The 14,989-nt window shown below is 40.5% G+C and overlaps 1 protein-coding gene, 1 non-coding gene and 1 pseudogene across 4 annotated transcripts in view; 1 reads left to right on the top strand and 2 right to left on the bottom strand.

Moving 5' to 3' along the window:
• The window catches only part of MORF4L1 (mortality factor 4 like 1), a 28,388-nt gene extending 25,255 nt beyond the window's left edge, over nucleotides 1-3,133 (bottom strand). For 2 of the 3 annotated variants that reach the window (XM_053594847.1, XM_053594846.1), the window contains exon 1: nucleotides 2,896-3,131. In XM_053594847.1, coding sequence (XP_053450822.1) covers nucleotides 2,896-2,935 — 40 coding nt within the window. In that variant the 5' untranslated portion in view covers nucleotides 2,936-3,131. Of the gene's footprint in view, nucleotides 1-2,895 lie in introns of all 3 variants that reach the window. The other variant, XM_053594845.1, reaches the window with a different exon arrangement.
• A 2,326-nt stretch (nucleotides 3,134-5,459) lies between these two features.
• On the top strand, nucleotides 5,460-5,574 carry LOC128589399 (uncharacterized; annotated as a pseudogene).
• A 4,743-nt stretch (nucleotides 5,575-10,317) lies between these two features.
• Nucleotides 10,318-10,390, bottom strand: TRNAT-CGU (transfer RNA threonine (anticodon CGU)). Its single transcript has one exon. It is a non-coding gene; the product is annotated as a tRNA-Thr (tRNA).
• Nucleotides 10,391-14,989: the final 4,599 nt, after the last annotated feature.

Here is a 14,989-nt window from a genome sequence, read left to right on the forward strand (position 1 = left end):
CCCAATGCTCTCAAATTCAAGGTTAATTGAAATCTCAATTCCCCATTCTCCCAAAGGCTTGTACTTACTATGAACGCAAACATCAAAGACAAGCATCAGCCAATCTCTTAATTCCTGGCAAGACATTAAAAAGGGGTCTACCCTCCAACAATGAGCTGTTTGTACAACAATATTCTTTATCCTATGCTTTAATAACTTCAAATGGAAGATGAAGTGGAGTGCAAAGCAGTCACTGTGCTTGAAAACCTGCTTTTTGAACATATATTTTACCATTATTAAGTGAAAAAAAAATTTGAGTTTACAGGAATCATGGGGAGAACGGACACCACTTTCTGAGAACTTGCGTTTCTACCGTAAAATACTGCAGTGTTTCAAGATAGTTCTGCTAGCACTAAATACTCCTTTTTCCTTACAAGATATGCTCTGAATATCTCATTAACAACTAAAATCGGCAGGGCAAGGCAGCTCATGCCTTTAATCCTAGCACTCTTAAGAGGCTGAGGCAGGTGGATTGTTTGAGCTCAGGAGTTTGAGACCAGCCTGAGCAAGAGACACCCCCCTCCCCAAAAATCTCTAAAAAATAGCCAAGCATTGTGGTAGGTACCTGTAGTCCCAGCTACTCAGAAGGCTGAGGCAAGAGAATCACTTGAGCCCAAGAATTTGCGGTGGCTACTTTACCAAGGGTGACAGAGACTTTATCTCAAAAAAAAAAAAAAAAAAAAAACTAAAAAAATTGTTTTTTTTTAAGAAGGTGGTTATACAACTTAGCTCTGTACCTTGAGTAGAGAACACACTTGAAAAGCAATGGTAAGTGCACGCTCTTAAAATAACTTTCAAAAACCTTACCTAGGGGCACTTTGGTTCCTACAGTTCTCCAATTACACCACTATACCAGCAAACAAATTATTCTTTGCTGTTATCTCTCTTACTTTACCATCCCTCTATAGTTTATACCTAAAGTCCTTCTTCCCTAATGGTAGAAACAGTCCAGGTTCCTTTTTGAACTTTTTAACAGTCTGGAGAAGTTTTTAAGCCTCCTGCTTCACTGGTCAACATAAGGAACTAAGCCTACTGTACTGATATATATCATAAGTCTATGAAAATTAGATCAACTTAAGGGAGGTGGTCAACTATGGTAGTATGTAAGAGTATTACAAAGGAAACCAACTGTATTAAAAGTTATCAAAATATCTTAAACGTCACATTCCACAAAAGAGCTCCTTCCTTGATGCATTAAACAAGATTTAGCTACTGATCCAGTAACTACCCTAATTTTGAAGTAATGAGGAGCACAAGTGACAGATAAATATACCTTTCACAACTAGGTGATAACTGAATTTATCTTCCACAATCGAAACACCAAAACACGAAAATACACTACAAATGCTACTGTGGGTATTTTTTCCAGGGAGGGGGAAATACACTGATAAACTTGCTAAATTTCAGTTTATCAAGAAAAAACATTTTTCCCAATTCCAAATTGACAGAATCTCTGAATTACACCTGACTCTGTGCTATCGATATCTGCTCTAAATTACTTAGTAAGACAATGAATTCACAGAAGGTATAGTAAAAGCTTCTCGAAGTAGGTATTACCAGTCACTCATTACCAAAAACACCCCAGAAAACTCCTTAAATATTCCAGAAAGTTAAAATATGCTATTTTTGGGTTTGGGTTATGATTCTAAAAGTAATTCTAGCATAAAAATCTGAAAAATCCTTAAAAACAAACTTACGCAGACATCTAGATATGTATCTTGGTAACTAAGGCATACATCCATACCAATGCAAGAGAACTGTTCCTCCTTGCCTACAGTTTACTTCCTTTATAGTTTACTATTCGACCTCCACCTTAATATATGCGGTAAAACATTAACGGATGGGTTAATTATGAAAATTGAAAAAGCTGTCCTTCCACTGAAAGTCAGATTCTAACCTCAGCTAAAACTCAACGCCGATCAAAAGCCAATTATTAAAAAACTTTTAATCTTCATTAATCAAATCGTGCAACTAGTCAAACAATCACTGTTCTCTTAAAAACGACGTCAATTTAATGCAATCATAACGGTGCATTAAAATCATTTCAATGTACTTTTTACGAGCAATTGCAGTGAGACAGCACTCAAGAGTAGCGCACGGTCTTGGCACTGCGATTGGCGGAAAGCAAAGTGATGGCTCCAGGCAATACAAAGCAGAGAAAAAGGCTGGCATCTCTCTTTCCGTCCCCACCCACCAGGCTGAGGTAAGCCTGAGGCGCCGGCGCCCGCTCGGCCCTCTGGAAGGAGGCGCTGCATCTGCCCCGAAGCTGCGACGGCGGCGGCCATGATGGCGCAGCCATCTTGCAGCGGCCATTTTATAACGCAGGTCTCCCGCCCCGGGGCGTTGAGCCCATTCCCCCCGCCCCCAACCCCCGCAGCTTGGCGTCTCCACCAAATGCGACCACCCGGGCCCGCCGGCAACCCCGGACCGCCAGCCGTTAGTGCTCAAGCTGCCTGGCTCCGTGGCGGGCGCCCGAAGCGGCCGCCGCCCCGCCCCTCCCCCACGCCACATCACTTCCCCTAACCGCCGCCATGGCGTGCCCGCCGCCTCCCTACAATAGGCTGTTTTCTCCGCGCCTCTTCTTCAGAACAGTAACAAACACTTGATGAAGGCTTTGCCACGCGCCCAGCGTTCCCTCTCCCAACGACCAGGTAGCATTTTCGCTTCACAAAGAATTTTCTCCTAGTGACGCGCCGAAATTACCCTCCGCAATGCGCTTTCCCCAGACAAAGCACCGCCAGCCGCCTTCTCTGGGAGGCAACCCGCGCTGCCCCCGACCCTCCAACCTTATCCACCCCGAGCCCGCCTCCCTCCCCTGCGCCGTTAGGTGCTTTTATCCCAAGGGCGCAGACTCACCCTCCTGGAATTTAGGCTTCGGGTCCTGCTTCGGCGCCATTTATAAGTGATTCGCCGCCTCCTCCTTCTCCCACCACCCCCGACTACCGCCCCCTACTCTCTACCCCACCCAACTCCGCGTCAGATGCGCCGTCGGGAACCGCCAGCTCTACATCCTGGGCCCGATTTGTCAGCGCCGGCATACCTCACTGCGCCGCGACTCGCGTAGCTCTGCTCCAGCCAACAGCTGCCCGCCGCGCACGCCTTCTGCGCCCGCGCCACCGCGAGGCACGCCGGGATTGGTAGTTCCCGGATGGATTGAGGCGCAGCTGGCTGGGGGAAGGACTGGTGGGCCTCTCCATTCCCATCCCCCACCCTAGATTCCTCTTCCTAGTGGTTCCCCCCAGTTGTCCAAACCCAAATTTGATCTTGTGTGTTGTTAGAACAGAGCTGGCGGAGGAGGGAGCCGCTGAGTTGCAGCGAGGTGTGAGGGCCTTGAACCACCGGCGCTAAAAAGAAGGGGAAAGGTCTAGGTGTGTAGTCCAGAGGGCAAGATGAGACCAGATAGCTGCCGAAGTGACTAGATTAGCGCTGCCTTTGAAGCCTATGTTCAGTTGCATTTCCAGAAGTGACTGCGTGGAAGAGCTTTAGGGGCAGCAGCTGACCACACAGGGGTGGGAAATAGGGTCCGCGTGTGGAAGCTTCCTTATTTAGCAAGCACGATGCCAAGCTGCTTTGGAGGGACTGATGGCCATTTGCTGGCTCCTGCTTCCACCCACCCCTTTCCCAGACCCGAGGGGAACAGCAGGCAGGCTTTAGCTTTTTGAGATGATGGACGTGTGCCTTTTGTAAGAGGCCAACGTAATACCCAAGACGGGACTGTGTACTTGACCCACTTGTGCCTTTTTTTGGTCAATTTCTTTAAACTATTATCGAATGTACACACAATCTAAACGAACGGATTTCTTCATGCTGTTCCCTGTTCAAAAACTCCTTGGTTTGCAAAAATTGCACCTTTTCCATCCGTTTATTGTGAGAATTACCGTAAAGGCTTAGCGTGGTGCCCAACCGTGAATAAGTGCTCAACAAACGTCAACTCAAGGATAAATCCTCAAGTCCTTCGCCTGGTATTTAACTCCTTCCACAAACAGTCCCTAACCTATCTTCAGGCCCTACAGAAAACCTTTTCTTACTGACTTTTCTAAGCCCTACTCTGAATGCGCATTACATTCCACCCCTCTCCGTTTATCTGACTTCGCTTTCTCGTTCGGTCCTAATTTTAACACAACCCCTTCCTTTGGCAACAAAACTCAGAAAGAACCTTCCTTATTCCTGTTTAGTACGTGTCATCTATCTCTGCTACTCCTTAGAGTGTTGAAGAAAAGGACAAAGGCCTCTTTGGGAACTTGTCCAACTAAAATTGCCTCGTACGCTTTTTTAAAAAAAATTTGAATGTAAAATACTTACATACGTTTTTAATTTAAAAATTTTAAAATAAAATTTAAAACCAAACTAGTGAAAGCCTCTTTCCTACACCTCCATCTGTCAGCTGCACAGTTTCCCCCACAAGGTAACCATTTTTACAGTCGTTTGGGTATCCCTGGGGAATTTTTTCAGGCTAGCACCTTCTTTGTGGTATTCCATATTAAAATTAAAGGCAATTTTTTACCTTTTATGTTTTAATTACACAAGTAATTTTTGAATTTTGAGTGGTTTATGATGCAACAACTTAGAAATACGAAGTATGGAGCAAAACTTCAGGAACACTTTTATTTCCCCCAATTTACCTTCCAACCATTTGGCCCGTACATTTTTCTCTACCAACTTACTATTGATTTTTCTTTTACCAAAATGGATTATACATATTGCCCTGTGTATTTTTTTTTCTTTTGAGACAGAGTCTCACTCTGTCACCCAGGCTAGCATGCCATGGCCACAGCCTACCTCACAGCAACCTCAAACTCCTGGGTTCAAGGATCTTCCTGCCCCAGCCTTCCAGCCACCATACCCAGTAATATTTTTCTTTTTGGTAGAGATGGGTTATGCTCTTGCTCAGGCTTGTCTTGAACTCCTGAGTTCAAGAGACCCTCCTGTCTCCTTCTGCCAGAGTGCTAGGATTACAGGCATGGGCTACCATGCTTGGCCCTTGTGAATTCTTTTTTTAACTTAATGATACAATATAGAGATCATTCAAATTACATGTAAGTCTAGCTCACATTTTTAATAGCTCTTGACATACCATAGTATAAAACTACCATAATTTATCTAACCTTGCTTCTGTTGCTAAATTTTAGATTGCTTTTAGAAACCTGTGTCTTTAAACTAAATCTTTGTACCTAATGCTTTTTTTGTTTGTTTAAGACAGGGTCTGCTATGTTGCATAGGCTGAAGTACAATGGTTATTCACAGGCACAATTACAGCGCACTACAGCCTAGAGCTCTGGGCTGCAGCCATCCTCCTGCCTTGGCCTCCTGATTAGCTGGGAATTACAGGTACATCCCATTCCTGGCATGTGCACATTGCTTTTATTTTTTTAGAACCTAAGATGTAGAATGTAACCAATTCTAGTCAAAAATGTGGACATGTGCTTGCTTCAGCAGCACATATACTAAAATTGAAACAATACAGAGAAGACTAGCATGGCCCAAGTGCAAGGATGACATGCAAATTTGTCAATGCAAAAAGCATTCCATATTTTTATTTGTGTTCACTCTTTCCCACTGGGAATGTAACATCACAAACTTTTAACAAGTTCAGTAAAACCAATGCAAATTGTAATTCCTGTTTTAGATGCACATTGAAAACTGCAAAAAAAGTGGGTATTTTAAAGTGCCTTATAAAAAGGTTTCACCAATGTACATTTCAACCAGTGATTTTTTTTTTAATTTTTTAGAAGCTAAGTCTCACATTGTTGCCCAGGCAAGAACATAGTGACACAATTATACCCCACTGCAGCCTTGGTCTCCTGGGCCCAAGGAATATTCCTGCCTTGGGCTGCCGAGTTGCTGGGACTGCAGGCACACACTACCCTAAGGGCTTCAAACAGCAATTTAAGAGAAGGCCTCTTTTTCCTTGTCAGTCATGGTATTATCAATCTTGAAAACTTGTTTTAATGTAACAAGAAGTAATGTTGTACAAAAAAAGCCAAACATGGAAGAGTACACACTTTATTAATGGTGTTAATAATCTGGAGAACTAGGGAAACATATGGGTGCTGAAAATGTCCCCTGACTTGAGCTTGTTATACAGGTGTTATATGTTTTATATACATTAAAATTCATCAAGATACACATTTACAAGTAATGCACTTTACCATATCTACATTATACCTTAATAAAAATATTTTTAAAGTCACTTTCTAAATATTATTATAAAATTTGCACTGTGGGAAAAATAGAAATAATAAATTTTATATCACTAGATTAAACAATTGTGAATATTTTCCCATGTTTGCTTTATATATAGTTTGTGTGCTGTGTATGTGTATAAAGACATTGTGACTTTTCATACCTAATTCCTTCCAAAATAGAAAGGCATCTTCCTGCCTAACACAGCATGTACTTCCAAAACAGAAAGACATTTTCCTACATACCACAATACCATTAATACATCCAACACAAAGAGGACAATTCCTTAAAATCATATAATATCCCTTCAAATACCTTCACTTGTTGTGTGCTTGTTTTTTCAAAACAGAATCCATTAAAAGATAATATATTACATTTGATTGTTAAGTCTTTTTGAATCTAGATCCAAAGTTGTTAACCTAGGACACTGTGGATACCATTCCAAATTCAATCTGTGAACTTGGATGGGGAAAAAATTACATTTTTTATTTCACCAAACTCTAACTTAAATTTAGCATTTCCTTTCATTCTAAATGAAGGTAATAAACTACAATAGTATTAGCTGTGGCTTTATCACCAATAGAAACTGCAGATGTTTTCACAGCACCTTATAGTTATTGCAGATATCTCAGAAATACCATTTATATTCATCATTACTTTGAAACTATTGAAGTTATTAGATTTGCTGATAGATCTTATTATTTATGATAATTGAGCATGCACATTACCATATCATACTTTAAAATATTTTGACAACTATATTTCAATGTAATTATTTTTCTTTATAATCCTGTGTTTTGTATGCATTTAAAAATATTCTGAGAAAAGAGTTTCTTAGCTTCACCAGACTGCCATGATGGTCAAGAGGGAGCCCTTGGCTCAAATACAGTCTGTCCCACACAGGTACCCTTTACTAGCAGTGGTATTAGTATTTGTTCATGACATTTGCTTTTTAAAGAGTGTGAGCGTTTTTGAATATCTGACGTTTTGGATTTGTCTGATTGTTTACTCATGCTTTTTAATTTGTCCCTTGTATTTACTATAAATACAGTTAGATCTAAAGACTTGATTAGATCTAAGCTAATTGTTTTTGACAACAGCATTCTAAAGGTAATGCTCTCCACTTGCATTGCATCACATCAGGAGGCACATAACATTCTGTTTCCCTATTCACTAGTGATGCTATTGTGATCATTGGGATAAGGAGATAAAGGGGCCTTTGTTTTTGCATAATCAAATGGCAATGAATTTTAGGGAAATTTTTGAACATATGCAAAAGTAAAGGGAATAGTGTAATGAACTTGGTATATTGGTCACTCAGCTTCTATACTTACTAACATGTGGCCAATCTTGTTTGCTTTGTATCCCTTATTCCTCACCCCCCAAAAATATATGCACACAAATTCTAACATCAGGTTGATTTCATTCAAAAACAATTTAGTATGTATCTCTAAAAGAGAAGGGTCCTTCCAAAACTCTGGGAGGCTGAAGTGGGTGAATTGCTTGAGCACAAGAGACTAGCCTGAACAAAAATGAAACCCCATCTCTACTAAAAAATAGAAAAACTGAGGCCAGAGGATCACTTGAGCCCAAGAGTTGGAGGTTGCTGAGAGCTATGATGCCATGGTTCTCTACCCAGGACGACAGCATTTATTTGCAAATAAATAAGCAAATAAAGGGTACCTGTGTGGGGCAGACTATATTTGAGACTCTGTCTAAATAAATAAATAAGCAAATAATTCCTTATTATCTTCAACTGTCCAATCAATGTTCAGATTTCTGGACTGTCTCATATGTGTTTCTTTACAATTGTTTCAAATCAGGATCCAAACAAGATCCACACATTTCACTTAATTAAGTTGTCTCTGTCTCTTTCTTTTTCTGGCCATTTACTTGTTGAAGGAACTGGACCACAGACAATTAGCGTACTTTCTTGAAGTGTTTAATTTACAGATTAATTAAACCAAACATTCTTCAAAGAGAGTTCTGTGGGAGAATAAAATGTGTTTGATTTAGTATATCTTTGCTTTTTTTATTTTAGCACAAGGAGTAATAAGTCATTAGTTAACATAATACATCATCAGTCAGCAGTAAGAAGAAAATTTTTTTTTTTTTTTTTTGTAGAGACAGAGTCTCACTTTATGGCCCTCGGTAGAGTGCTGTGGCATCACACAGCTCACAGCAACCTCCAACTCCTGGGCTTAAGCGATTCTCTTGCCTCAGCCTCCCGAGTAGCTGGGACTACTGGTGCCCGCCACAACGCTCAGCTATTTTTTGGTTGCAGTTCAGCCGGGGCCGGGTTTGAACCCGCCACCCTCGGTATAAGGGGCCGGCGCCTTACCGACTGTGCCAGAGGCGCTGCCCCAGAAGAAAATATTTTTTAAGACTAGCTTTTTTAAATGTTACTTCTGAAGGCTCTGTGGTCCTAATTTCCTCACATGAGCTGAATTTGGGACTGAAGCAAAACAAATTATTGCTTTTCATAAAGGCTTTTAGAGAATGAAGAGGATGACAATTACTTAATGTAAGCTATAACAAAATAAATTCGAAATCAAAATAATCTCCCAACTAGAATGCTGATGTATTAGTTTCTTAGGGCTGCCATAGGAACTTTGTAGCTTAAACAACATAAATGTATTAATTCATGGTTTTAGAGGCTAGCAATCCCAGTTAAAGGTGGTAATAGGGTTGGTTCCTTCTGAGGACTGTGAGAAGAATCTGGTCAATGCCTCTCCTGTAACCTCTAGTGGTTTGCTGACAATCTTTGGTTTTCCTTAACTTGTAAAAGCATTATCCCAATTTTTGGCTTCATTTTCACATGGCATTCTCTCAGGTGTCCAAATGTTTGTGTCTAGGTGTTTTTGTCTTTGTCAAAAATTTCCCTTTCCCCTTATCAGTCATAATGGATTAGGAGCCCACCCTATTCCCGTATGCCTCATCTTAACAAATTGCCAAGGTGCTATTTCTAAATAAGATCACATTCTGAGGTACTGGGGGGTTAGGACTTCAACATACGAAGTTTGGAGTAACACAGTTCAAGATATATGATATTTTCTTTGACCTCTCAACAATTTACCAGTTTGCTTTTTCTTTCACCTGGTATGCTGTTCTGGAAAAATTCCACCCCACTTCCCATAACCTGGGAAGTTAAGTATTCCTCTGTAAAGATAGAGGTGTTTGGAGATCTTCATTTCTGATGCTGAAATTTTTCATGTTTTTCTCCCAAGGTCAGAAATTGTATTTTGAATTGAAAATTAGATAATAACATGGTAACTGCAGAGAATGTTTGACAATCTGGGAATGACTGAAAATATGTAAAACAAAGGAAGAATTTTGCGGCTGTCAAATTTTGTCCAAAGAAAGCGATTTTTTTTGTAGGAAAAAAATAGAATTTTTTGTGTGTTTTGAGACTTCGAAATGGCTGAAGGAAAATTTTTTTGTTTTGAATCACTGACTTAAAAAAAAGGATAAAAAAGTCCTAAGAATCTGCTCACAGTACCTACTGTATTACCCCATCACTAAAACAATTTACAGTGGTTTTTTTTGTTTGTTTGTTTGTTTTACAGTTTTCTGGTCAGGGCTGGGTTTGAACACACCACCTCCAGTATATGGGGCCAGCGCCCTACTCCTTGAGCCACAGGCACAACCCAATTTACAGTGTTTTAAAAATAGAACAGAGCTGTTCTCCAAACTAATCTTCAATGTTAAGTCACGTTGAATGAGAAATAAACATTTCAAACGTTTTCAGACAGATCAAGATCAGCAATATTTATGAACTGTACTGTCATTAATTTTCTTGTCTTCTTATTTCCTAACCTCTGACATTCAGCTGCCCTTCAGATAGACCACAAATATTTTTCTAGACCATTTTGTAACTGTGATTTTTAAAAATGGAATTTTCTAGTTTTATCGTTCCTTTTTTAAAACTAGTTCAATCTTAGTCGTCGTTGTAGATATTGAATTGCTTGAAAGTAAGAAAATTCGAGTTGAAGTCAGTTATTATCGTTGATAAGAATTGAAAGTGATTAAAGTAACAATGATGGTGAGAAATGAAATTGATCAAATGGTAACAAACACAAAAAAGTAAACAAAAACCGCCCAACATGGGGCTCGAACCCAGGACCCTGGGATTACGAGTCCCATGCTCTACCCACTGAGCTAGCCACACTGTTGTGTACTATTGCTTTTCTAGATCTCTTCAAAGGAATATGACTATTTTCACTTGTTCCAAAAGTTACATTTTGCAAGAAATGATTTTTCTACACTCTTTTTAAGTGAGGTTTTTCATGACTTTCAAAATTGTATTTCATTTCTGATTCCGGACGCACAAACTTTGTTTAGTAAAAATGTGTAAATAGCCCTCTAGTGGTCAGCACCTTCCAGTTTCCTTAAAGGTAAGGAGGCCAAGGCGGGCGCCCCCGGCAGAACAGAGCGAGTCTGGGGGCGCCTCCGGGTTTCCAGACCCTGCCCGCAGAGCCCGCGCCGCTGCACAGCCCTCAGAGACAGTTCGGTGCACCTGCGTGGCGGGATACTAAGTCCACGAGGGAGGAGGGACCTGCACGCCCTTCGGAAACCGTCTGCTGGCTGCGGACTGAGCTCACAGCCGCAGAGCCGGCTGGGCTCTCCCTCTCCGTGTGCCTTTGAGATCTCAGGGATCTTTCTTGGACACGAAAAATGCCATCTTGTTCACAAAAAAGATTAAAAGGTAAAGCCATTTCAGCAATTAATTGAAAATACCACACAGAGGTTGCTCACACACAAAACTAAAAAGTGAAAACATCCATAGAACCTCAAGGTGGAAAGGGACCGTTATTCCAAACTTCTCCACATTAATGCAAAAAAAATAAACATTTATTCTGCTTTTCCAGTAGAAACTATTTCATCGCAGCCAAATAGTCCCAGTTGATAGGGGAAGCTCTACTTCTGAAGACAAAAACACATAAGGCTAGTAAAAGTAAATTCTGGCAACCCTTTCTAAACGAAGATTATCAATTGTGGTTAAACCATTACATAAATAGGTGGTGAAGAACTGGATATTCACAAGGTCAAAGTAATACCACACTGGTTACTAGCTGCAAGGGGGACGATCTAACTCATAATGAGGGATCCAGTTGTCACCACCCTAATCCAGAAATTAATCTGAGTTTTACTAGTGGTTTCCTAATCCTAAACAATATAGTGGGTCTCCAGTGGTGATACAATACAAAATCAACGGTAATATTTATTCTAGCAAAAAAAAAATGTTTTACTTGGCTCCATTAGCGTTTAGATATTAATTCTAGTTTACAGGAGGTAAAGGAGACAGAGGAACAAGATGAATGCCAGCACAAGGATGCAATAAAACAAAACCAGAAGGTAGGAAATTCAAGGGCAACTGGTCTAGTACTTTCAACAAGTATTACATCTTTATTATTATTATTAAATCATAGCTGTGTACATTAATGCAATCATGGGGCACCATACACTGGTTTTATATACCATTTGACATATTTTCATCACACTGGTTAACATAGCCTTCCTGGCATTTTCTTAGTTATTGTGTTAAGACATTTATATTCTACATTTAGTAAGTTTCACATCAGTAAGTTTCACAAGTGCACCCTTGTAAAATGAACCATAGGTGTAATCCCACCAATCACCCTCCCTCCGCCCATCCTCCCTTCTCCCCTCCATCTCCCCCTTCCCCATATTCTTAGGTTATAACTGGGTTACAGCTTTCATATGAAAGCCATAAATTAGTTTCATAGTAGGGCTGAGTACATTGAATACTTTTTCTTCCAGCTCCATCCATGTAAATATGAAAGAGGTAAAGTCTCCATCTTTCTTTAAGGCTGCATAATATTCCATGGTGTATGTATACCACAATTTATTAATCCATTCGTGGATCGATGGGCACTTGGGCTTTTTCCATGACTTAGCAATTATGAATTGGGCTGCAATAAACATTCTGGTACAAATATCTTTGTTATAATGTGATTTTTGGTCTTCTGGGTATACACCTAGTAGAGGAATTATAGGATTCAATGGCAGGTCTATTTTTAGATCTCTAAGTGTTCTCCAAACGTCTTTCCAAAAGGAATGTATTAATTTGCATTCTCACCAGCAGTGTAGAAGTGTTCCCTTTTCTCCACATCCACACCAACATCTCTGGTCTTTGGATTTTGTGATATGGGCTAATCTTACTGGAGTTAGGTGATATCTCAAAGTAGTTTTGATTTGCATTTCTCTGATGATTAAGGATGATGAGCATTTTTTCATATGTCTGTAGGCCGTGCGCCTGTCTTCTTCAGAGAAGTTTCTCTTCAAGTCCCTTGCCCAGCCTGAGATGGGATCACTTGTTCTTTTCTTGCTAATACGTTTGAGTTTTCTGTGGATTCTGGTTATTAAATCTTTGTCAGAGACATAACCTGCAAATATCTTCTCCCATTCTGAGGGCTGTCTGCTTGCTTTACTTACTGTGTTCTTGGCTGTGCAGAAGCTTTTTAGTTTGATCAGGTCCCAGTAGTGTATTTTTGAAACTGCTTCAATTGCCCGGGTGCGGGGGGTGGGGGGGTCCTACTCATAAAACATTTGCCCAGACCAATTTCTTCAAGTTTTCCCTGCACTTTCTTCTAGTCTTTTTATAGTTTTATGTCTTAAATTTAAATCTTTTCTTTTTTTTTTATTTTTTTGTGGGTTTTGGCCAGGGCTGGGTTTGAACCTGCCACCTCCGGTATATGGGACTGGCGCCGTACCACTTTGAGCCACAGGCGCCGCCCAAGTTTTTTTTTTTTTTTTTTTTTTTTTTTTTTTGTGGTTTTTGGCCGGGGGCTGGGTTTGAACCCACCACCTCCGGCATATGGGACCAGCGCCCTACTCACTGAGCCACAGGCGCCGCCCCAACGCCGCCCAAGTTTAAATCTTTAATCCAGTGAGAGTCTATCTTAGTTAATGGTGAAAGGTGTAGGTCCAGTTTCAGTTTTCTACAGGTTGCCAGCCAGTTCACCCAGCATCATTTGTTAAATAGGGAATCTTCTCCCCACAGAATGTTTTTAATTTGCTTGTGAAAGATCAGACAACAGTAAGCAGCTGGGTTCATCTCTTGGTTCTCTATTCTGTTCCAGACATCTACCTCTCTGTTGTTGTGCCAGTACCATGTTGTTTTGATCACTATCAATTTATAGTATAGTCTGAGGTCTGGTAGTGTGATTCCTTCTGCTTTGTTTTTATTTCTGAGTAATGTCTTGGCTATTCGAGGTTTTTTCTGATTCCATATAAAACAAAGTATTATTTTTTCAAGATCTTTAAAGTATGACAGTGGAGCTTTAATGGGGATTGCATTAAAATTGTATATTGCTCTAAGTAGTACGGACATTCTAACAATGTTGAAAGTATTATATTTTTAAAAATTACTTTTGCTGGATTAAAGAGACTCAAGGGTCCAGGAGCTGTGCTTTAGGCCTGTGATACCAGCAATTTGGAAGGCCAAGGCAAGAGAATCTCTTGAGGCCAAGAGTTCAAGACCAGCCTGGGCAACATTGTGAGATGTTGCAACTTTTTTTTGTTGTAATTTGACCGGGACCAGGTTTGAACCCACCATCCTCAGTATATGCAGCCAGTACCCTACCCACTGAGCCACAGGCGCTGCCCAGTCTCTACAAAAAATACAAAAAGCCGAGCTTTATGGCAGATGCCTGTAGTCTCGGCTACTCTAGAAGCTGAGTCAGGAGGCTCAATTGGTCACTTGAGCTCAAGAGTTCAAGGCTGTAGTGAGCTGTGATTGCACCACTGTACTCTACCCTGGGAAAGAAAATGGGACTCCCATCTCCAAAAATTAAAAAAAAAAAAAAAAAAAAAGGAGGCCGGGCACCATGGCTCATTCCAGTAAGCCCACCAATCTGGGAGCCTGAGGCCAGTTGACAACTTGAGTTCAGGAGTTCAAGACCAGCCTGAGCAAGAGTGAGACCCCCATCTCTACTAAAAATAGAAAAATTAGTCTGTCATAGCTGAGGCAGGAGCATCACTTGAGCCTAAGAGTTTGAGGTTGCTATGAGCTATGACACTTTGGCACTCTACAGAGCGTGACTCTGTCTATAAAAAAATTTAAAAAGGATACACAAAAGCCATAATAATCAGTTGCACTAGGTGACCCTAGATTGGATAATGTTCTGGACAAACTAGTTGTAAAGAGATTTGGGGGTCAACTGGAGAAATGGGAATATAGTTTGAATATTGGATGAGATGGAAATTCACTGTAATGGAAAAATGGACTCACTGCAAAAAGTAGGCTGCAGAATAAATGCAATCTTTCTAGTAAAAAGGAAGGCCATGTACAAAGGAATTAATGAATAATATTTTGGTGGTAGGAATCTGAAGTGTTTTTTGTTTGTTTGTTTCTTTCTTTCTTTTTTTGAGACAGAGTCTCACCTTATTGCCCTCAGTAGAGTTCTGTAGCTCCACAGTTCACAGCAACCTTCAACTCCTGGGCTTAGGCAATTCTCTTGCCTCAGCCTCCCAAACAGCTGGGACTAAAAACACCACAACACCCAGCTATTTTTTTGTTGTAATTTGACCGGGACCAGGTTTGAACCCACCATCCTCAGTATATGCAGCCAGTACCCTACCCACTGAGCCACAGGCGCTGCCCAGGAATCTGAAGTTTTTACTTTTTAATTTTCTGTTTGTCTTTATTTTCTAAATTTCTAAAATGTGTATATATGCTTCTGCAATTTTTCGGAGACAGAGTCTCACTCTGTCACTCAGGCTTGAGTGCAATGGCACAATCAAG

The sequence above is a fragment of the Nycticebus coucang genome, chromosome 6 (genome assembly GCF_027406575.1).
Source record: "Nycticebus coucang isolate mNycCou1 chromosome 6, mNycCou1.pri, whole genome shotgun sequence".
Taxonomy (NCBI): Eukaryota; Metazoa; Chordata; class Mammalia; order Primates; family Lorisidae; genus Nycticebus; species Nycticebus coucang.